Source organism: Gracilinanus agilis, chromosome 3, assembly GCF_016433145.1.
Source record: "Gracilinanus agilis isolate LMUSP501 chromosome 3, AgileGrace, whole genome shotgun sequence".
Classification (NCBI taxonomy): domain Eukaryota; kingdom Metazoa; phylum Chordata; class Mammalia; order Didelphimorphia; family Didelphidae; genus Gracilinanus; species Gracilinanus agilis.
The window spans coordinates 664,360,442-664,385,108 of record NC_058132.1 but is presented as its reverse complement, the minus strand read 5'-3'; the positions used below and the strand labels follow the sequence as shown (position 1 = coordinate 664,385,108).

Below are 24,667 nucleotides of genomic sequence, written 5' to 3'. Positions count from 1 at the left end.
GGTTTGTCATTTGTGGATCTGGTGACCCTCAAGGCCATTTCCAGTTGTAACATTTTCATTATTATTCTAAGTGCTTTTTAGAGTTGATAGGAGGAGTAATGGTGGCCTGGAAGAAATGAGAATTAACATCTATCTGTAGGAGGTGTAGGTGATGTCAATTAGTGGTGAGGAAGAATTCAGGAAGAGTCTACCTCTTTCTCATTTCAGACTTCATGATATTTGATGAGAACTCATATGGAAATGCAAATATTACTTCTGGTCATTAGTTTCTATGGAAACTATGAAGAAAACTTGTAGGGAATAAATTTCTCATACTCAGATATATTGGACTATCGTACCAGAGTTGTAAGAATATTGTTTGTGAAATAATTATCCCATTCTTTTCAATAAGCATTCACTCTGAGCCAGACACTGAGCAAGGCACTAGAAAGATAAAGACCAAAACTAATGTCTTTCCTCAAGGAGGATAATCTCCATTAGAGGATGCAAAATGTACAGAGATAAGTAAATTCTTTTAAAATAAAAGGTAATTGGAGAGACGCCAACAGTTCTAAGGGATTAGGAAAAGTGACATAAGTGAGATGCCACTTTGATATGAACTTTGAAAGAAGATGGGGATTCCAAGAGGATGGATAATATATCAGGCATGTGGAATAACCTGGATACAAGCATAAAGTAAGGAAAATGAATATCACAAATGATAAACAGAAAGCAGTCCAGTTCTATTGAAGTACAGTGTGTTTAACTAGAAATATAAGCTTGGAAAGTAAATCTGCAGCCATATTGTAGAGGGAGAAGAAGAAGAGTGAGAAGGAGGAGAAGAAGAGAGACAAGATCGAAGAGAAGGAGGAGAAGGAGGAGAAGAAGAAAGAAGAAGAAATAATTTATTTTTTTTCTAGATTCCACAGATAGTCAATAAACTTCTTGAACAGGAGTATGACAAAATCAAACTTATGGTTTTAGTGCATATATATATATATGCATATATATATTCATGTTATTAGTGATATAGTTTTTTGGATCATCATTTTCATTCTTATTACTTTACTCCATGTTCATGAACAGCCTTTACCAAATTTATGAATTGTCATTAAGTTTTTAAAAGCAAACTTATTAATTCACATCATTTCCTTTTAGAGCAATTGAACGAGTGTTTCCAAATAAAAGAAGCTTCATTTTGACCCGTTCAACTTTTGCTGGCTCTGGAAGACATGCAGCCCATTGGTTAGGAGACAACACAGCTTTATGGGAACACATGGAATGGTCAATTACTGGACTGCTGGAATTTAGCCTGTTTGGAATACCTTATGTAAGAATTTTCTTTTTTGTTGAATATTACTCCTGAAAAGATTCTATTTAAGTTCATTCAACTTATCCTTTCTTAATTATTTTATGTTTGCAGTAGTCAAGGGTAGACAACAGAAATAATTCTACAGAATCTGAAATCCTTGATTTCAAGAAACTTGGAGGCATTTATTATGGGTGCTATGATCTAAAAAGAGGTTCAATATTGAACTATTGTTATATATTCTTACTTCTCTCAGAGGAAGGTGGCATGGAAATAACTAATGAAAGAAGGCATCTAAGGATGGCATATTTTAAGGAAGGCAGCTAAAGAGTCTTCCCTGGCATTAAACCTAGACTTCCCTCATTCCAACTACTAAGAGCTTCTGGTTTTATCCTAAAGAGTTTTTTTTTAAACCCTTATCTTCCATCTTGAAGTCAATACTGTGTATTGGCTCCAAGGCAGAAGAGTGGTAAGGGTAGGCAATGGGGGTCAAGTGACTTGCCCAGGGTCACACAGCTGGGAAGTGTCTGAGGCCAGATTTGAACCTAGGACCTCCCATCTCTAGGCCTGACTCTCAATCCACTGAGCTACCCAGCTGCCTCCTGTCTTAAAGAGTTTAATAGAACTAGTCTAATTCCTCATCCATATAGAAGCCCTTCAAACAAGACTCCCTCAGAGTCTTCTCTAAACTAACTACACTCAGTCCTTTCATGTGATCATCAGACAGTATGGCACTGAAGCTGTTCCCCACACTATTTGCTCTTCTTTAGACTCTCTGGCATATAAGGGGCCCTCATGACACTCTCTGTCATATCGCTGTCCTTCCTAAAAATGCAGTTCCCTTGATTGGACAAAGTATTCCAGATGTGACCTCATCAGTGGATTAGCAGTTTTATCTCCTCCCCAGGCATGGATCCTGAACCTCTCTGAATTCTGCCCAACACTGAATTCAGTGAAAAACAGTATAAGAAGATATTGAGAGTGAAATAACAAGAAGAGGGAGGAAAGCAAGAGGGTGCAAAATATCAGCTCATGTTAAATGGCATGGGAACTTGTGGTTGGGAAAAGAACTGGGGAAATTTATAATGGGAAACATGAGGATGTGTGTTTTTTAGGCTGGAGCAGACATCTGTGGCTTTATAGGTGATACCACAGAAGAGCTATGCACTAGATGGATGCAGCTTGGAGCATTTTATCCATTTTCTAGAAATCATAATGCAGAAAATTATATGGTAAGTAACTTTGAATGCCTTTTTGGATGATGTCTATTATGTTCTCTATTTAATGTCATTGCAAATATATATAGTTTGCTAATACAAATATGTGGCTACAAAAGTGGTCTCCAGAACTCATATCTTCAGGCAAATGAATTAAAGGGGTAGTGATTCTAAAGGTAAGAGTTAAAAAAAAAACCTGAATCAAGTGACTTTCTAGAAGTCCACCAAATTAATGTCTGAACTAGATAGATAGATAGATAGATAGATAGATAGATAGATAGATAGATTGTTGTTGTTAGTGTATAGTCATTTTCAGTAGCGTCCGACTCTTTTTGATCTCTTTTTGGAGGTTCTTTGGCAAAGACACTGCAGTGGTTTGACATTTGGTTCTTTAGCTCATTTTATAGAGGAAGAAATTGAGGCAAACGAAGTTAAGTGACTTGCCCAAGGTCAAATAGTAAGTGTCTGAGTTCAGGTTTGAAATCAGGAAGAAGAGTCTTTCTTACTTCGGGGACAGCACTTTAGACACTTTGACCTAGCTGTCAGGTAGATTTTATTAAGTGCTTAGTTTGTGCCAACACTATAGTAAACACTATGATACAACAACAAGAAAACAAAGTAGTTTCTACTCCCAAGTAGTTTCCATCCCAATAGGGGAAGATAGCTCATGAAGAGGAGATGAAAAGCAGGTGTATTCTGGGTCATCAGTTAGCAGGTGGAAGAGCCTGGAGAATGAACTGGAAGATGGGAGTGAGACTAATGCGTTAGACCTTTTCTGTGCATAGTTTCCAGGCAAGGAGTCACCAAAGTGTTCATCTCAAGATAAGAGTATTGACTGCTTTCATCAGAACACTTTTTCCCTTGGGGGAAAAATGCTTATAAATCGAACAAACCAAATAGAAGAAAAACAAATATGAATGCATATGTGTTCAGATGAGCACATGTACACACGTTGGTGTATGCACAGACTATTATATCAATATTTGAGGAGTTTGTAATAGTATTGGCATGAGTATTCTCTCCAGTGATTGCACCCAATTTTCTCTTCGATAGAGTTTAATGAGTTTCTCTGACCTATCCTTCCAAGAAATCACCTCCGATGGCTAACTCTTCAAGGCTGTCTTTCTATAGTTATCTCTGTTAATTCTCAGGTGATACTTGTTCAGCTATCACCAAGCTTATGCCAGAAGCCTCCATGGATTAGTAGGACCAGTTACAGAATATATTCTACTGCTTTTACTCAAGATTGCTCAGCCATCTCTAAGCCATGATCAGGCAAGAAAGTAGACTGCTAGTTTAGGATTCTTATTCACATATCTTTTGAAATAAGACATAGTCCTACGTTTTTGTTTAAAGGCTTTTGTGAGATTCCAGTGACTAGATTTATTAGCCTAATATGAAATTCAATGTACATTTAAGGAATATTCAAACTCTTCTCAATGTCCTCATGGGATGAAGTCGGTTGCCTGAAAGTCATCGCAGGGACATTTGAGTATGATCTCTACATAGTCAATGTTCTGTCATGGGTGCCGGGAACTAGGAGACTGGGACTAGTTTCCCTCTTTTTCTACTGGTAGGGAAATGGATCTCTCCAATAGCCAAGTTAAAAAAAAAAACAAAACCTGTATCAAATCTTTTAATTAATGGAATTGTGCTTCTAGACTACTTCTCTTCTTTTAGAGACTTCCCCCAACAAACTTTGAGAAATTTACTCTAATTTTTAGAAAATATTTTTCAGTTACACATGATGAGAATGTAAATGTTTGGCTGAGCTCATGATGTAGGTCAAACTGTCTCATTGTCTTTTCCATATGGCTCTCTTTCCTTTTCTCCTCTCATTTGCCCAGCTCTAAATAGACTGTCCTTAAAACTTAAATCCAAGTAAATAGCCTAAAATGGAAAAAAAAGATTATGTCCCCCTTCACTCATTGTATATAAGATTTGTGCCACATTCAGATTTTTGTCACCTCCAAGTAAAATTCTCAAGATGAGGGAAAGGGAAAAGAAAATTGAGACGTATTGGGGAGACAATGTATTTCCTCATTTTCTGACTTTAGCTTCCTAACAACACTATTCCTGCTTTTTTCAGTCTCAAGATCCAGCTTATTTTGGGCAAGATTCTGTTCTGGTCAAGTCATCACGACATTACCTGACCATCCGCTACACTTTGCTGCCCTTCCTCTACACCTTGTTTTACAAAGCTCATGTGTATGGAGAAACAGTGTCCAGGCCATTCCTTCATGAGTAAGTCCACTAAGAAAATATTTTAATTTGTTTTTAAAGTTTTAAAGTGGAAATTACATTTATTGTCTAGAGGAGGGACAATTTGTAGATCAAAATTCATGTAATCATTGGCAATCATGCTCAAGAGGTGATAATCAAAAACATATAAGAAAATAGAATGAAAAGTCCAAGATCTGGGAGGAAGGAGCCAACATAACCTCGGGTCAGGAAGACCTGAGTTCAAGTTCACTGTTACCTAGAGCTGTTTGACAACTCATAATGCTCAAATTCTAAACTCCTTTAGGAACATGACTGAATTATGTTCCTTTTAAAATTTCCAATGCCTAGCATATAGGAAATGATTAATAAGTATTTGTTGACCGACTAATTGATGAACTATATGTCCAAATTAGTCAGTAGAGTTTCCAGATTAGTTCCAGTGGAATATTAATGGGTCCAGGCTTCCCTTACCACTACTCCCAAATACCACCTACTCATCTAATACATGAGTAAACTCAGGCTTAGAGAGGTTAAATAACTCGTCCAATATTACATAAGCAATAAAGAATGTGGTCAACACTTCCCTTTGGGTTCTTTGACTCTCAAGTGCAATGTTCTTTATTGATTTGTTTATTTTTACCCCATTGTATTACTATCCCCAAAAGTTCTGCTCCAGATACTTGTCTTAAGAAACACCTTGGATACTTATTTATAGAATTTATATATATATATATATATATATATATATATATATATATATATATATATATAGAGAGAGAGAGAGAGAGAGAGAGAGAGAGAGAGAGAGACCTATAAATGTTATAATTAAAAGAGATATAAAACAATTAGAGACAAGATGATGCAATTATTTTATTTTCAGAGGATATATAGATATATACAAATTCTATTTTTGTCCCTTTTTGTGAAATATTTGGAAAGTTATTTAGAAGGCAGTTAGGTGGCTCAGTAGATTGAGAACCAGGCCTAAAGATGGGAGATTCTGAGTTCAAATCAGGCCTTGGACTCTGCCTAGCTGCATAACCTTGGGAAAGTCAATTAACTCCCGTTGCCTCACTCTTACCACTCTTCTGACTTGAAATCAATACTGATTTTAAGACAGAAGATAAGGGGTTTTTCTGGTCACTTATTTTTCTGGGCTTTTTTTTTTTCTTTTATAAAAGCTATAAAATTGAGGACATTGGACTAGATGTCCTATAAATTCTTTTCTAGTTCTAGATTGTTGATCCTATGCCTAGATCTCAAACTATAAAATGATAATTGAACAATGATGTATTAATGAAGCTTCTCCTACATAATAATCTAGATTCTAACTCCTCATTAGCTAGATTCTCTCTTTATATGTAGGAAGGACAGAAAGAACATAGAAGAAAATTCCAGAACTCCCTCCACCAATGCAAATTGCAACTTTTCCTTGACTCAGTAGTTAAATGCCAGGGACTTGTCCAAGACTCATTGAGTTGTAATGATTTGCCTGAGATAAAAGAGAAAAAAAGTTTGTAAATATTGGAGACTAGATTTGAAACCCAGATCTTTCTGATGCCAACTCCTGCACCCTCTCTTCTACACCTATTTATCCAAATCCAGGATTATTTTTGGGACATTCCTTTCTCAAAGAACATTTCTCCAAAAATATATGGTTGTCAGAAATAAAGAGATGCTTCTCTAAATTAATTAATGGATCTAGGATGCTTTCCTTTCATGGGACATGCCACATAGGCATTTTCAGAACCATGTCAAAGTCTGGGGTTATAGAACAAGAGAGTTGAAGGAAGATGAGTGTAACTTAAGAGAGTCATGACAAATTATTTTCTGAAAAATAAATTACCAAACAGATGTATTTTATGTGAAATGTAAGTTGACATTTACATTGCATCTTGAAGCTTCCAAATCACTTTATAAACTTCTCACTTAATCCTCATAGAAAACTAATGAGACAGATATATTGAGTATTATTATTTCTCTTTTTCAGAAGGAGAAATGAGATCCAGAAAGGTTAAATAATTTCCTAATGGACAGATACTCACTGTTCTAGAAAGTATATGAACTTGTATTTCTCTTGATTTGAAATTAAGTCCCTTTCCACTATTTCATTCTGTTTCTCAATGGATATCACACAATACCACATTCTTTCTCCCAGGGCTTTTCTTGATAACCTTATTTCAGTAGAAAAAGGAAATTTGTAAAGGATATCATTCACCAGCATATGTGAAGAGGAACTGAAGAATTTAATATTCTCAATAAGAAAGCAAAGTTTGTCATGGGGCCCCACCCAGGGACTGTATCAAGTCACTGAATTAAAATCAAATAAAATTCACATTTCTTTTTTTTCTTTTAAACCCTTACCTTCCATCTTAGAATCAATACTGTGTATTGGTTCTAAGGCAGAAGAATGCTAAGGGTAGGCAATGGGAGTCAAGTGACTTGCCCAAGATCACATAGCTGGGAAGTGACTGAGGCTGGATTTGAACCTAGGCCCTCCCATCTCTAGGCCTGGCTCTCAATCCACTGAGCTACCCAGCTGCCCCCACAAAATTCACATTTCTATTAAAACTGACCGAAGACTTTCTTAAGAGCAAAGTGATGAAGTAGGTGCTGGAAGTATCATCTCCTTAATTTAACTGATTAGGAAACCGAGTCACTTGGCTGATATGGGACGTGTCACATAATTTATTTTAAGATTGTGATTTGCTTTACTTTAGGTTCTATACAGATGAAAACAGCTGGATTGAGGATACTCAATTCTTGTGGGGCCCTTCCTTGCTTATCACACCTGTTCTGAAACCGGTAGGTTTTCCACTTTGGGAATGAATATTTTGGTTTTTGTTTAAAGCAGTTGTCATAAAAGCTGACCGGCCTCTACTTCAGCTCACAAAATTCCACCAGATTAAAATGGAATGAGGAGATGCTTAACAAAACATGTAAGAATACAATAGAACAAAGATGTTAATACATTGTTGTGTGAGTCAATAAGTGGCCCTCAGGGATCTTTTTATATGGTTTGGCAGATCCATTTCCATTTGAGTTTAAAACCACTGACTTAAAGAGGGTCTATCCTACATAGTTGCAACAACATAGTTGCAAAGCATATTTTCATTATTGTGTGCAAAGAATGTTATAGAATAGCCTCACTCCAATCTTTTAAATGCCTCCATGACATTTCAATACAAAAACTCTTATTCCCAGTGTTAGCTGCCATGCGGTAATAGATATTTTGGTGATTGAGAAAAATAAGCATCTTTCTTTATCTAAAAATATATTGTAGATGTCATGGATTGAGTCTAGATCTTATCATTTAGAAATAATAAATCAAGAACAAAATTAAGTTAGAACATTCAAGTAGCAAAAAAATATATAATTGTTGGCATGTAGATATTTTGCTACTGATGTTTGCTTTACTGTAAATGTCAAGTGACATTTTAGTTAGTTTTGTTTTTGGTGAAGGGAAAAATAGGACATCTATCATAACTGCAGAAGGAAGTGGTCCTTTAATCATAATGATCCAAGTTAACATCAGACTGGTTATATGTCATATTTGATGTCTAAAAAAATGGAAATCTTGGGGGCTTCTCAAAAAAAGCCCAACAGTTTTGCATTTTGAGATTCTATCTAGGTGGCATACTGGATTAGAGTTCCAGACCTGAACTCAGTTAGATACTTCCTGATTTCAAATCTGACCTCAGATACATATTAGCTGTATGACCCTAGGCAAGTCACTTAACCCTGTTTGCCTCAGTTTCCTTATCTGTAAAGTGTCCTGGAGAAATAAATGAAAACCCATTCCAGGATCTTTGCCAAGAAAACCCTAAATGGGTTCAGGGAAAGTTGGAGGTGGCCGAAATGATCGAACAACAATGACAAAGACTACTTAGTCTTCTCTGGAAACGCAGAGTCTGGCCAATGTGGCCCACCCTGGATGAACCTGGAGATCTCATTTCATAGCTTCTGTCTAGTTCACCACCCATGGGGTCAAAATGTTTTGAGCTCCAGAGCAACTATCCAGATAACAATTTAAGTTCTGGCCAATGGACAGTCTTCTTTTGCCATGCAGAAAATGCAAAAATAACAAAAGAAAACAGCACTCATCATAGACAACCAAAAGGACAGACAACAACAAAAGGGTTCTCCCTTCCTATAACTGGTCAGTCTGGCCTTCTTTCAAGGGCAAACACAGTCCTCCAGAGTCACTGCTTTACCCTGAGGTTTAGGATCTCAAAATGTTGGCCATCAGCAGGTTCTTTAGAGGCAGGCAGGGAATGCTTTTATTTTTTCTCCTTTTCCTCAGCACCTCACACAATTCCCAGGACATACGTGTTTAATAAATACATTTTGACTCTGGACTGACTAATATCAGTCAAAACTGTTATGGCCAGTTGGATGCTACCCAGCATTCCATTTTTCTTTTGATATCCAAATAATTTTTTTCTTATTTCATTTTTGTTCTAGGACACTGATAGAGTGAGCGCGTATATTCCTGATGCACTGTGGTACGACTACGAAACAGTAAGTATCTTCAGTCGCTAAGCCAGTCCGCAGAACGAGGCTCTCTAAATGAGGAATTTAAATGAATTATGGGCTTCGCTTCTAGTTTGCATACATCACAGCCTTTGATAGGAGTGGGATTGTTTTATTAAAGAACTCCTTCACTTTGGGTGATTATAAGGACCTTGGAAAATAAACAAAAGCAGACCTGTTTCTTATAGGAGTTTTGATACAATTTAAGGAGCCCCATAATGATGGGTTTTCTTGTTACTGGCAGTTTGGAGTAGTTTTCATAATTATCTTCATGAAGGAATGAGGCCTCCATTTCACGAAATCATCTGTTCTATTTACTTATCAGAGTTTTTGTTCTAGAGACTGAAGCTCAAAGCTTTTTTTCCTCTAAATCCTCTGATCATGTGTTTCATTGAAAAAAGACAACCTTATGGAAAAGTAAAGTTTTCTTCACTTTCTTAAAGGCCAAGAGACACGTTCTTGCAAAAGCTTTGTTTCTGCCCTTTTGCTACAAGTCAATTTTTTTTTAACCCTTATCTTCCATCTTAGAATCAATACTGGGTATTGGTTCTAAGGCAGAAGAGCATTAAGGGTTAGGCAATGGGGGTGAAGTGACTTGCCCAGGGTCACACAGCGAGGAAGTGTCTGAGGTCACATTTGAACCCAGAACCTCCTGTCTCTGTGCCTGGCTCTCCATCCATTGAGCAACCCAGCTACCCCATGTAAGTCAATAATTCTGACAGACCACTCATTGTTATTTTATTCTGAATGATGAACTTTTAAATACTATATTATTTTGGTAAAATTAATCATAGATTCTTCTTCAAATGAATTTACAAAGGAAGTCATTTTTATGCATATAAATGCTTTAGACTATTTCTAAACTTCCAGCAATACAGTATTTAAAAGTTTGTTGTGATTTACATGACTATACCTATCCGTTTATCAGACACACATACAAACATATGCATACACACACAGAAAGCTCCTCTGAGCATACACTGAACTGAAAAAGATTCCACTTCCTGGTAAAATATTGTTTTCACTTCCCCATTTTTACTATCATAATCTATGTATATACACACATATAATTTATCTGCATGACACAAGAAGACAGGAAACACACACGTATATGTACATGTATTTACATACCACACATATAAGCATACACACATGAATATATATGTAGCACATATGTGATGATGAAAACAGACACATGTGTGTATACACACCTATGTATAGTCTATAAAGTACTTGGAATCCAGCATACACAATATAAACACGTATGTATAAATATGTATATGTACACACATGTTCATTTATACACACAGTCAGGGCATATACACATGTATATATGCACACACCTGAGCACACATGTACACACATACACTTGTCCACACGCAACATATAAATATATGCACAAACACATATATACACAAACACAATAAATATGTAATATATAAGCAGTTGTGTATTAATATGTATATACGTGTTCATATATACATGCATGTTCACGCAGAGTTATGATATACGTCAACATACGCAGATGTACATGCACACATGATATTACAGTATGCTGATATATAACATAAATCTCCATGAAGATATATAATGTATATGTGCACATGTGTATAAGTATATACATACATGCATGCATCCATCCAAACACATGGATGTTTGTATAATCAGTACATTATTAAGATAGTATCACATAGTGCTAGTGCTGGTGTTAGAGGGAAAAAAAAGTTCTTAAGCCCCTACTTCTATCAAACTCAGGGCTAAGTTTAGGGTCCAGATTCAGATTCAGAGGCTGACACCTATGTGCCATGTAAGACCTGGGCTTCACTCTTGGTGTCTCAAGGAAGTTCCAAAGATTCTAAATTGGAGAAAAGCTGCCATTATGCATAGCTAAAGAAAGCAGCCTGCCCTTTCCTGGCGCCCTCCTACACCAAGAATGTCTCCATTGTGACTTCAATGGCATCAGGGTCTCCTGGAATGACAATATCTTTCAGCAATGTAGGTCAGCCCCATGACCACTCTTCGAGAGTTGCCTGGCTATCATAGGCCAAATGTCTTTCACAGAATTAGACGTGTGATGCATCGATTAACATAACTAAAAAAAAATAAGGTCCAGAATCACTGATTCAAGATGGCGGGCTGATGGTGGATTAAAGAAGCCTGAGGTTTAAGGACGGTCTCTGAAACATATTAGTAATGTAATCATGGACAGGACACTTAACCTTTCAGGGCCTCATCTACTCTGAGTTTAAATTTTTCAAGAGAAGACTCTAAAATAATAGATTTAGAGTTAGGTGAGATCTCAGAGGTCCTCCAGATTCATTTGCTGATCTGCAAGACCTCATAGGATTTTTCCATGCTGGGAGTTCTCTATGGTAATGAAATGACAACTATGAAACCTGCTGTTATAGATACTCATTTCTATATAATCTAAACATATATTATTTATAATAGGTTAATATTAGTTATTATGTATAATATATATCATATTAGTTAATATTAATAATAATAACTAGCTTTAATATAATCTTTGTCTGGTCTCATTGGAGTTTTCTAAAGAAAATATATCCTAAGATGTCTATATTGGCTTTCTTTATTTCAAAGCAATGGAATAAAATAGAAAAATAACGGCAACAACAATACCAATAACAATCAGAATAATACATCTCTATAGCATTTTTGAGACTCTAAAGAACTTTACATATATGGCCACTTTTAATTTTTACAAGAACCTCATAATTTGAGTACTATCATCCTGGTTTGACTGTTAGGGAAATTGAGGCAAGGAAAAAAATAGTGTTAGTAGAAGGCAAACTCAGGTTTCCCAGATTTTGAGACCAGTATTATATACCATACACTGCCAGTGAAAAAATGAGTCCTTTCCATTTTATAATATATAAAACAATGCATGTTCTTTCTAGTTTGGTTAGTTTTTTAGAGAGACACAGAATATCTATATCAATATAATCTCATTGGATGATAGCTTTGGAAAGCTCCCTTCATATGAGCTTCAGATGTATTTTGCTATAAAGATCACCAGATCTTCCAGATGCTTAAAATGTCAGTTGGTTTTTACACAACAAACCCTGATGCCTTTTCTATCTTACAAGGAAATAGAAATAGATTCTGAATTGTTAAAGCCAATTTGACTTGATTTTATTCATCTACACTTAGGGGGCCAAAAGACCATGGAGGAAAGAACGAGTTGAAATGTATCTCCCAATAGACAAAATAGGATTACATCTGAGAGGAGGCTACATTTTCCCCACTCAGCAACCAGCTGTAACCACAACCGCCAGGTAATGTTGCAAACTACCTCGATTCTAGTCTGAATGATCGGGAGGGCCTGAATCAGGGTGGTGAAGATGGAAATAGTAACAAAGGGGAAAATGTAAGAAAGGAAAAGCCAAGAAAAAGACAAAAGTGAGACTGTTAGAAGAAATTGTGAGACATACTATGTGTCATTCAACCAATGGCATCACTAATTCACTTTTAAAATTTCTCCTGAAAAGACTTTTTTTAAAAAAAATTTCTTCTGGGAAGTTAACTATATCAATCTGCTAGCTGTAGCCCAAATATCCCTTTGGCATTCAAAAGGCAGTTGGCTTGCTTGTTAGTTGACGATTTAGTACTGCTTCATTCTGTCGTACCTGAATGTTATAATTAGGATGTTTTTGTCCCATTGTTCAAAGGCTTTTCTCCTCTCTTCTCACCTTCCCCTCTTAAATCAAACATTGATTGGAATGCACTAAGCTTGGAAAACAGACAAGTTTTTCCTTTTTTTTTTTAGTAACTGTACTACACAGAAAGCAAGATTCAAGTACAGTCTGGCATATTTAGATTAAATAAGTGCCCCACCATTCCTTCTGACACATAGTCAAAACCAGCAAACATTCAAATAAGCTATAAGATAATTCAAATAAAGATGAATATGGTAATTGAAAAAATAAGAAATCAAAAGAAAAAATAACTTTCTCATTACTTCTTTTAAGCTCAACCCAAATGAAAAATATCTTTATTGGAGTAATATCATCAAGTTCATTTACAAATCATAGATAATAAAAACAGCTAATATTTATCCAGCATTTACTACTTGTCAGGCACTTGGAAAAACACTTTTTGATTATTATCTCATTTGATCCTTATAAGAACTCTGTTAACAAAATATTTGATGTGTTCTGGAATTTTAAAAATAGATTATGACATCATATGATCATAGCTTCATATAGCATCATACAATCAGAATCTACAAGGACTCTGGAGGTCAGCTAGTATAACCAGTTCATTTTATGATTAAAGGGAGTGAGAGAAAGATATGACATGCCTTGTCCAAATCCAAATACAGAGTAAATAGAAGCACTGCAATTCAAACCCAGATTAATTGACTCTCTATATGGTATTCTTTATACAGAATTAATTTTATTTTAAACAATAATGGCAAATTTCCATTGATGTACTTTTATGAAATAAAACTTTACAAAAGAGTAAATGGCAAGTTTCTAGACCAGTGATGATGAACCTTTTAGATATGGAGTGCCAGGTCCCACCCCCACCCCAGCCCAAGTGCTCCCCTCAGTCTCCTCTTTACCCCAGATAGGGGAGGGAGGTAGTACTCCTTTTGGGTGGCTGGGCAGATGGGCAGACAAGGAGAGGTATGTGTGGAGATGGGAAGGAGAATGGTCCAATTGCTCTGTTCCCTTCCAGCTATGTGCCATGCTGTGAGCTATGCTCCCCTCAAACCTAACTCCTCTCCAACCCTATCATGGGAATCACCTTCAGCACAGACTCAACAGGCTGCCATCTACATCATAACATCACACAGCATTGGAACTGCTCCTCTGCCCAGTGTCTTACCCCAGATAGGGGAGGGAGGAAGCACTCCCACTGGGCTGCTGGGCAGAGGGATGGGTGAAGTAAGGACTATCTTTAGGTGTATGGAGAGGAAGAGGGGAACAGCTCTGATCCAGTCCCCCTGGTTTTCTAGTAATGAACTCTGGCAGGTGACGGGCTCTGTGTGCCCTTTTAGGCACATGTACCATAGGTTCACCATCACTGATCTAGATCCTCACATTTCTTGAGACTGATTTACTCAGTTGCTATCCTAAACATTTGTATGTCAAAGGAAAAGCAATCTGTTGCTCATATTTGGTTCTCATTTTTAATGAAATTATTTGAATAAGGTTGGTAAAGTTCTTGGGTAGCTAACATCCATCTGGATGATTTTGCAACCTTTTCCCACTTCTTTGTACAGAAACAAATGTAGAAATTCATTAATATCAATTCCTGATAAAATAAAAACACTTAATAAAGTGCTTGATTTAGAGTCAGTCAGTTAACAATCAGAGATTAAGCATCCACTGTATGCCAGAGACTGTGCTAAAGGCAGAAAGAAAAGTAAAAAACAGTCCCTACTCTAAAAGAGTTTATAGTTTAATGAGGGAGCCAAATGAAAACTATTAGAAAAAACCAAGCTATATATGGAAAAAAATAAACAAAAATAAACAAAAAAGATAAACAAAATAGGAAAGAGAGTAGCATTAAGGGGGACCAGGAAAGACTTGTTGAACAGGAGAGATTTTAACTGGGACTAAAAGAAAATCAGGGAGATCAGGAAAAGGAAGGGAAATTTTTCAGGCATTGGGAAAATAAGATAAAATATCAAGTCAGGAAAGTGAATGTCCTTTGTGAGGAATAGTAAGGAGTCAATTTTTTTTTCTTTTCTTTTTTTTTTTAAACCCTTAACTTCTGTGTATTGGCTCCTTGGTGGAAGAGTGGTAAGGGTGGGCAATGGGGGTCAAATGACTTGCCCAGGGTCACACAGCTGTGAAGTGTCTAAGGCCAGATTTGAACCTAGGACCTCCCATCTCTAGGCCTGACTCTCAATCCACTGAGCTACCCAGCTGCCCACATGTTTCTGATTCAGGTTCAAGAAATGTGAAGAGAAAAAAAATAGGCAGAAACCAGGTTGTAAAGGGCATTAAAAGCCCAAGAGAAGATTTTATATTTGATGCTGGATGTAATCAGGAGCCCCTAGAGTTATAGGGAGGTGATAAATAAGATGTGCTTTAGGATGATTAATTTGATAGTTGAGTAGATAGTGGATTGTATTATGGAAAGACTTGAGGCGGACAGAGCAACCAGAAGGCCATTTCAATAATTCAGGCATGAGGTGATGAAGAGCTGCTATAAAAGTAGAGTCAACAGGCAACAGATATGGGATTGAATGGTGGAAGTAATCCTGGGCAGAGGTTTGATAAGATATAGGTAGCAATAAAACAAAGGTACAGGAGATTTTAAGATCAAAGGACAATTTAGAGTTTAATTGAGTAGCTACAAGATCCAAATGGGAAAGGGAGAAAAAAGTACTTAGAAGCAGAGAGATTGTTACTTTCAATAAGCATATATGTGTACATATATATGAATGTATATATGTATATATATATAATTTCTTGTTTCAGCCGTAACAATCCCCTTGGTCTCATCATTGCACTGGATGAAAATAAAACAGCCAGAGGTGACTTCTTTTGGGATGATGGAGAAAGCAAAGGTAAGAAATGGAATTCCATAATAATATGAATCTATAAAATACAAAGAATTAATAAACTTATTGTATGATTAAAGAATAAATAAGATCAATTTATTATAGCTATAGAACTGGAATGGAACCCAGAGGCCATCTAATCCAATGACCTCCTTTTATAGATGACAAAATTGAAGCCTTGTGTAACAATTAAAAATGATGATGGCTGATATTATGAGGAAAATTAATATTTTATTTAAGCCCATGTTGATAGAATAAAATCAGACTACATGCCTGGCTATTTCAAAAATACTGCCTCTGCCATTACATTCCATACCTTCCCTACTCCTTTCTCTGTTCTCCAGAGAGTGTGCTCAGGTAGCCAAGAGGAAGTCAAGCCCAACTTGCCAATATTTAAAGCTGGGCTTTACCTTGGAGATGTCATCCAAAACAGGAAATCCATTGGACCGTGGAAAATGTAGTTTTCCAAGTGTCCACAGGAAGTTTGTCATATATCTACATATCTTGAGGTTCAAATGAGCCCCAATATCTCTAAATGGAACCCCAGAAATTCTAAATAACACACTAGCAAGAAATACAATCCTTGCATATGATATGACTATATTCAGCAGGAAGAATACTGGATTTGTAGCCAAGTGATAGGTTTTCAAATCCTTGTCACTGAAACTCTTGGACCGTCAATTTCGTAATCTGTAAAATGATGGTGTTTATTAAATGATCACTTAGCTCCCTTCTAGCTCTACATTTATTTTTAAAGAACTTTTAAATTTTTATTTTTGGAATCTCAGGAATCAAATCATTTCAAATCCTTTTTGTTGGCAGGAGTATTTATTTAAAATTTATCTATATTCAATTAAATTTTCAATGTTTCTTAACAAATTTCAACAAAAATGAAAAGTGGGTCACTATAGGATTATTTCAATTTAGTATTAAAATAACTGAGTGATAGACAAAAAAAGAGGAAGTGAGAATTAGTCCCTGAAAAAGGAAATGATTATAGAAATGTCAGAGAATGGAGAAGTCCTTTAGTAAAATTCCTTGAGTGGGAATTTTGCCCAAAGATATCTTAATATATGTGTGAGGGCTTTACAGGGTTTGTAAAGATAAAATATTTAATTTGCTCCTATTAAGTTAACAACATGGAAGGAATCTGGATCGTTGGAAAGTCATTATGATAATTAGTGAGCTATGGTCCAGAAGCCCCTGTTTAGTATGGTTAGTTTTTTAAATCCAGAAACTTTGTTGGGTAGGAAGAGGAAAAGAAATGCTTCTATTATTCATTGGGAATTCACTTTTCCATATCCCATTGATGCCCTTTTGAGATGAAATTAAACTTCATGATTATGAGATGGGGACATGTTGTATACAGGCAAGGGAGGCTAGATTTTAAACATATAGTCAATATACTATTTATGATTTCTCTAAAAAAATTTTTAAACCATTCTTTTTCCCCAAAATCTTTTTTGAAGGCATTTGTTTAAATAGTAATAAAATATCAATTTAATGAACAATGGATTTTTCTTATTATTATTATTTGGCTTGAGTTTTCAAAATCATTATTTAATACAAAACTTAATTCAAAATGGATTTATTATATTCTAAATAAAACAAATTTATTCTAAGAAGAAGTTACTGGAAAGATGATATGTCACACTTTTAAACTGTCGGGTACCCAGAAAAAGCAAAGGAGAAATAAGGGAAGGAAAAAAAGAACGTATTTAGGTAATAATAGCAATTAGATTTTCAAGAAAATTGTTGTTGGACATTAAAAATATTTGGCAGGAAGAATCATCACTGAGCAGCAGAATGTTCTTGAAAGGTCTTTTTCAGGGCATCCAGGATGACCCAGGCTATGATATTAAAATATATATATAAAGCATATGGCAAGCATTTTCTTCTTACATTTGTGACATTTGGAAAAGTTTATCTAATTTATGGAGTCAAATATTACACTTGCTTACTTCTCTAATCTACCAGTTTTGAAAGTAAAATAGCTATGCAATACATAAACATTTATGGGGAAAATGATTTGGTACTTCTAATGATTCCATGGGATCTCTTCCCATCCTCAGTGTTTTGATTATTTCCCCACTCTGGTGAAAAACATACATGAAGTCATAGGATCATAGATTTAGAGTTGGAAAGGTCCCCACTGATTATTTAGTTGAACTAATTTATTTTATCCATGAGGAAACTAAGGCCAGAATGATCATCACAAATTTGTAGAGATGGTAAACAGTACAGGAAAATTTAAATCTAAGCCCTAAAATCCATTGTTTATTCTCTTTTCCAATCTGCCATATTCCTTTGGGTTACTAGTATTGATTCTTTGCAAACCATGAAGTCTCATGTTTTACTAACATTATGAAGAAAATATTGATGCCAGATAGATAGATTTCTCTGACACTGAAAAGGTTAAGGTTATTGACAAATTTGTGACATTTTCCTAAATAGATCTAGTCTTAGTGTGCTCCTACCTTAACTTTGGGTCCATAATCTTACAGCCGATGACCAAAATATAGATGTTGATGAATTAACTCATCAGAATCAAGAATCTTTAAGCATATAATCATATAGATGCGAAAGAGTGCTCAAACATAATTGGAATATATGTTCCTCCCACTTGTTTGCATTGTAAAAATTATATTCAATTATCTGTCCTTTGTAGACAGGCTTTGCTGAGGGATTTAAGATTTAAAATCAATATTAAAATCAAATAATTTTAATCAACCAGTTTTTGGCTGCCTTTAAAAACATCTTACCTCACTTGTGTTTCTTTGTTATTTGGAGATATATTTATATAGGAATATATATGTATGTAGTATGCATTATTCTATGCTTTATAATTTTTATCCTTATTAAAATGAGTAATAAATAATAAATTTAAAAAACCCTTAAACTAAATCCAGGAAATAGTTTATAGGAGACTATCTCATATATATTTAAGAGAAATAATTTAGGATCAAACATAATTTTTACTAGACCATGTCAGATAAAAACCATAGGCACAAAACATTTGCCTTTTGGATCTTAGCGCACTGACTACTATTTAATGAATTTTACCAATATCAGAAATGTGACACAGTCCATTAATATAGTTAATTATAGTTCTATTTTTCACTAGACAATAACTTGAAGACAGAAATGGCATTTTTGGTTAACCAATTATTCATCCTTTTAGAAAGGAATTAAAATCAGCTTTAGTATATTTCATTCCTCCCCTACCAGTTGAGTAAGTTCTCCAGGACTTGAATTATTTTGCTAGCTTGCTATTGTCTGTGTATCACTATTGCCTATCACCATGCTAAGTATATAATTGCCATTTTATAAATGCTTCTTCATTGATTGCTTTATCAAGGCTGCCTCTACTTTGATTAGAAAATCTGTTGTATTTAAATAAATACTATAGATTTATGTTTCTTCTTTGGTGATCCTCTACAATGTGCTTGGCGAGGATATATCGGATCCCTGATTTATTCTAAGCTAGTCACCTCACTTGAATTTTGTCCTTTGCTCCCATTCTTAAGCTGAAGTTCCTATTAAAAAATTTTGCCATTTGTCATATATAGGAAGTTATCATTTTCTTCATCAGCATTTTCTATTTTCTATTATATGTGAAATACTTCATAAAACTGAAAAGTACTAGAAATGTGTATACATAATCTTTTGGTTACCCTTCATTTTAAATTTTTTTTAGTTATTACTTAATAAATATACAAAACAACAAAAAATAAATAAAAATAAAACCTAGTTGGAAACATTTACAAATAAAATGAGTAGTATGTATGACAGAGAGATTGGAATAGTTACATAGATAGAGCATAACATCAGTATTGCTGCCACTTTGGAAATAGTTTAACAGTCTTTGAGAAAGGCTGACTAGATAAATACATGTTAAATTCAAATAAATGTTAAATGGCTAATAAAACATTTAATTGTACATATTTTTGTCTGTTAGTTGTTCCATTCTTTGTGACTCTATTTGGGGTTTTCCTTACCAATATTCTGGAATCAGTTGCCTTCTCCAGTTCATTTTGCATAAGAGGAAACTGAGGCAAACTAGGTTAAGTAACTTGCAAATTTTAAGTCTGAATGCATATTTGAATTCAGGTCTTCTTGACCCCAATCCTGGGACTCTATCTTCTGTACCTTCTAGCCTCACATCTTTTTAGGATCAATAAAAACTTAATATAACACGAAAAAAGATCTCTTAGTCCTTCCTATAATAATATTTTCTTATGAGCCTTTCAATTGCTTCCATAGATATTTCTTAGATATTAGTATCCAAATAACCTATATTTAGCAGGATGCTTTGTGGAATTTTGATTTGTTCAAGAATAATTCAATATATTCTTTTTTTTTTAATTTCAGATTCTATAGAAAATGGAAACTACCTCTTGTATAATTTTTCAGTTGCTGCTGTAAGTATCTTCCTTGGAAGCATGGCAAATGCCATTTTCTTTCCTCTACTAAGCACACTGCTTAAATTTCGAATTATTTGTGTAATGTTATTTTAAATGATTGTATGCTTAATCTTTCCAACTTTACATAAGTGTAATAAAATAAGGGACTGAGAAAATTCTTCTTTTCCTTAAGTATAGAATCAAAGAAATGCAGAGATAGCTTGATACTTGATATTGAGAAGAATCTTGACTTGAAATTAGGCAAGTTGGAGCCAGATGACTGTGGGCAAATCATAACCTCCTTGACCATCAGTTTCCACAGCTGTAAGATGAGGATTATTTAGTAACTACCTCTCTAAGTCAACATCACCAATCAACAATTGGACACTGGAAAAATTGATATCAAATCAAATATTTCAAACTGAACATATCCAAAAAACAACATTATTTTTAGCATCTCTCTTCCAAATGCCCTGTTTCTGCGTTTCCTTCTTTTCTTAAAGACCTAATACCTTTACTCCAAACTTTCCCTCGGCACACATGTAATAATTTGCCTAATCTTGGCGTTCATACTTCCTCAGAATCTCTTGCATTAACAAGTTCTTTCTATTCACAGAATCACTGTTTCTAATCTTTTACCAATACAGTCTATCCTACATACTGCCAGTGATTTTCCTTTAGCATAGGTTTCATCATATTCCCTCCCAGTCGACAAACACCAGTGGCTCCCTATTGGCTCTAGATCAAATATAAACTTCTCTGTTGAGCGTTTAAAGCTTTTTACAATCTAACTAATATTCCTCCTACCCTTCTCATTCATTCTGTGATGGCACCAATCTGCTGCCTTTCTCATTGTTCTTCATGTATAATAGTCCATCTCCTATCTCTATGACTCTGTATTGGCCTACCTCTGCCAGAAACATACACCCTTCATTCACAAACATTTATTAAGCACTTACTATATAGCAGATTTTGCTAGGTACTGGGGAATGCAAATTAAAAAAAAATGGAATAATCCCTATTCAGCACTTTCTTACATTATGATGGAAGAGGAAATAATACTTATTTATGTATATAAAACATAAATGGAAAGTAAATAAATATAAATATATACATTTTTAAGTGCATGGTAGTGGAGGAGGCAACTAATAGGCAATGCAATAGGAAAAGCTTCAAGCAATGGATAGTGCTTGAGCAGTTTCTTAAAAGAAGAGAGGGTACTCAATTGATAATAGTCACAGCAGGAAAATAACAATTCTCAAAGGAAAAGGCTATTTTTAGACATATGAGAATATACTTTAAGTTACTAACAATTAAATAAATGCTAATTAAAGTAATTTTCAGGATTCTACAACATAAGATTAGAAAATTTGACAAAAACGGAAAATGACTAATGTTGGAAGGTTTGCGGGAAAATGGACAAGTTGATACACAATTGTTGGGTCTAACAACTGAGACTGCTTTTCTGGAAAGCAATTTAGAATTCTGCCCAATAAATTATTAACTCATATCCTTTGAACAAGCCATATGCCACTATTGGGCTTATCCCCACGATGTCAAAAAAAAAAAAAACAAACCTTAAGTTCTGAAGAACTGGAAATTAAGGATGGGTTTATCAATTGATAATGATTGGATAATTTATGGTGTATGAATATTTAAAAATGAGAAAAATAATGGTTTCAGAGAAACCTGAATAGACTTATATAAACAGTACAGACTGAAGCAAGCAGAACCAAAAAATCTAAATGTAATAATATTATAAAAATGAATTATATTGAAAAACTTAAAGAACAATTCTAGGGAATCAATTACGAAAAATGTTTGCTGCTTCTTGGCAGAGGTATTAGATTAAATATTTAGAATGAGATACTCTTTTGGGTATGTATTTTGCTTGACTAGTCTTATGGGGAAAACCAGGGGACATAACTTAAATACTATATGTGGGTCCAGAAGGGTGTGTAGGAGACAGGAATGACAAAAGATGGGGACTTAACAAGTTAGGGAGACTGGGTTTACCTGCCAGAGAAAATGTCTGTTGATAGAAGTGACAGTTAGGCCTATCTGTCACCCTGCACCATCTAGACAAGAGGCCTGTGGAAACTAGCAAGCAAATGACTAGAGTTTGTAACAAATTTAATTAAGGGAACTATGGTAAAGGATGGGAATAGGGGTTTCTGCACTTTCAGACTAAGGGCAAACCACAGGGTCAGGGGAGGGACTTATCTACAATAACTGAGACCTAAAGCAAGACAGGGCCCAGAAAATACCAGGACTGAAGTGGGTATCCTCACAGCAGAGTCCTGACACAATCCAGCAATGTTGCAGCTCCTCCATGACCACTAGCTGTACTCTTTCAGGTGGGTAGATTCTGGGAGCTAACCCAGCCCAAGTTAACCTGCAACTCAGGTTGGGATTAATAGTCTCTACCAAAATCTCCCACAAGTAGATGACAGTCTTCCTTCAGGATGTGTGGAAATCTGGGTACAAACTCCACTTCCTCTGAGATCTCCCAGGATCAGTTACAACTTGTCCCAAGCACCATGGAGTCTGTCTCAGAGAGAGCCACACTTCCTGCTTCCCCATTCCATTTGGAATTCTCGAGCCCTTCCTGCTAGGTCTCCTAAATAATAACTAAGTAAACCTCCTCACAACACTAGGCATATTAAATATGAGGGTTTTGTTTTTCTTTCCCCCCCCCCCCCAGTGATAAGGGGTTGTGGGAATGGAAAAGAAAGGGGAAAAAAGTAAAATGCTGATGATTGAAAAAGAAATAAAAGGCAGACTGTGGTGGAAGTAAAGAGAGAGTAGCTCTCAGCTATAAGAGATGTTCACAGGCATCATGTTCTATATGAAATATCTCTTGATTTTCTCACTGCTAACATATAGACCCACCATTTCTCCTCTCCTTTCCTGTTTTTAGCTGATTTGAGATTATTTGTATTTATTTGTTTTTATTTTGGATATACTTATCTATGCACTTGTCTCCTTCATTAGAATATAAGCTTCTTGAGACTAGGGATTGTTATATTTTTTTCTACATTTGTATCTCCATTTCCTAGTACAATTTCTAGAACATTATAGGAATTTAATACATTCACATTCATTGGTAATTTCTTAACTTTAGAGTTATAAAAATTTCAGGTATAAGTGATATTTAACTAATGAAATTTCTTTTTTCAGGATACATTAGATATTGTTCTTGCACATTCATCATCCTTCACCAGTCCACTAGCATTTGAGGAAATTAAAATTCTTGGATTTGAATATGCTGCTACAACCATCACGGTGACTGATCTAAATAACAATGTTCTACCATCTAATCATCAGTCAACTCATGATCCTTCAAACCAGGTAACTAAGATGTTAGGACATATATGTTTTACCACAACTATAAGATAAGACCTTCTGATTCTTTGTCATTATTCATAAATTCTGAACACCTTTTAAAATTATTTCACTCACTGGGTTACATAATTTTGTTTTCTTGAATTTTTGTTGATTAAATATTATTCTAGTTGATGTCAAACTCCTTGATTGAAGTAACCATCCTTTAAATGTATAATTGGAATTGATTTTGCTAAACTGGGCCTCTTATTCTTTTTTTGTTTGTTTGTTTTTGTTTTTCTTTTGAATATTTTCCCATAGTTACATATTTCATGTTCTTTCCCTCTCCCTCAACCCCCTTTAGCCAATGTGCAATTCCACTGGGTTTTACATGTATCATTGATAAGATCTAATTCTATATTATTGATAGTTGGGCTAGAGTTTTCTTTTAGTGGTTATATCCCCAATAATATCCCCATCAGACCATGTGTTCATCCAATTGTTTTTCTTTTGTATTTTTCTTCCCACAGTTCTTCCTCTGAATGTGGCTAGTTTTCTTTCTCATAAGTCCTTCAGCCTTCCTCTGGATCCTTGCATTGCTGCTAGTAGAGAAGTCTGTTATGTTCCATTGTAACACAGTGTATCAGTCTCTGTGTACAATGTTCTCCTGGTTCTGCTCCTTTCACTCTGCATCAATTCCTGGAGGTCATTTCAGTTCACATGGAATTCCTCCAGTTCTTTATTCCTCTGCGCACAATAGTATTCTATCACCAACAGATACCACAATTTGTTCAGCTATTCCCCAATTGAAGGACATTCTCTCATTTTCCAATTTTTTTTGCCACCACAAAGAGTGAAGCTATAAATATTTTTTACAAATCTTTTTCCTTATTATCTCTTTGGGGTATAAATCAAGCAGTGCTGTGGCTGGACCAAAAGGCAGATAGTCTTTTAAAACCTTTTGAGCATAGTTCCAAATTGTCATCCAGAATGATTGGATCAATTCACAACTCCACCAGCAATGCATTAATGTCCCAATTTTGCCACATCCCCATCCAACATTCATTACTCTCCCCTGTTGTCATTTTAGCCAATCTGCTAGGTGTCAGGTGATACATAAGAGTTGTTTTGATTTGCATTT

The 24,667-nt window shown here is 35.2% G+C and overlaps 1 protein-coding gene across 1 annotated transcript in view; it reads left to right on the top strand.

The window, feature by feature from the left end:
* SI (sucrase-isomaltase) overlaps positions 1-24,667 on the top strand; it is a 95,395-nt gene that overhangs the window by 24,535 nt on the left and 46,193 nt on the right. Inside the window, exons 15-23 of the mRNA XM_044667712.1 lie at positions 1,138-1,309; positions 2,404-2,520; positions 4,595-4,749; positions 7,449-7,533; positions 9,193-9,249; positions 12,433-12,557; positions 15,717-15,805; positions 20,171-20,220; positions 23,383-23,553. Of these exons, the coding sequence (XP_044523647.1) occupies positions 1,138-1,309; positions 2,404-2,520; positions 4,595-4,749; positions 7,449-7,533; positions 9,193-9,249; positions 12,433-12,557; positions 15,717-15,805; positions 20,171-20,220; positions 23,383-23,553 (1,021 nt within the window). The remainder of the gene's footprint in view (positions 1-1,137; positions 1,310-2,403; positions 2,521-4,594; positions 4,750-7,448; positions 7,534-9,192; positions 9,250-12,432; positions 12,558-15,716; positions 15,806-20,170; positions 20,221-23,382; positions 23,554-24,667) is intronic.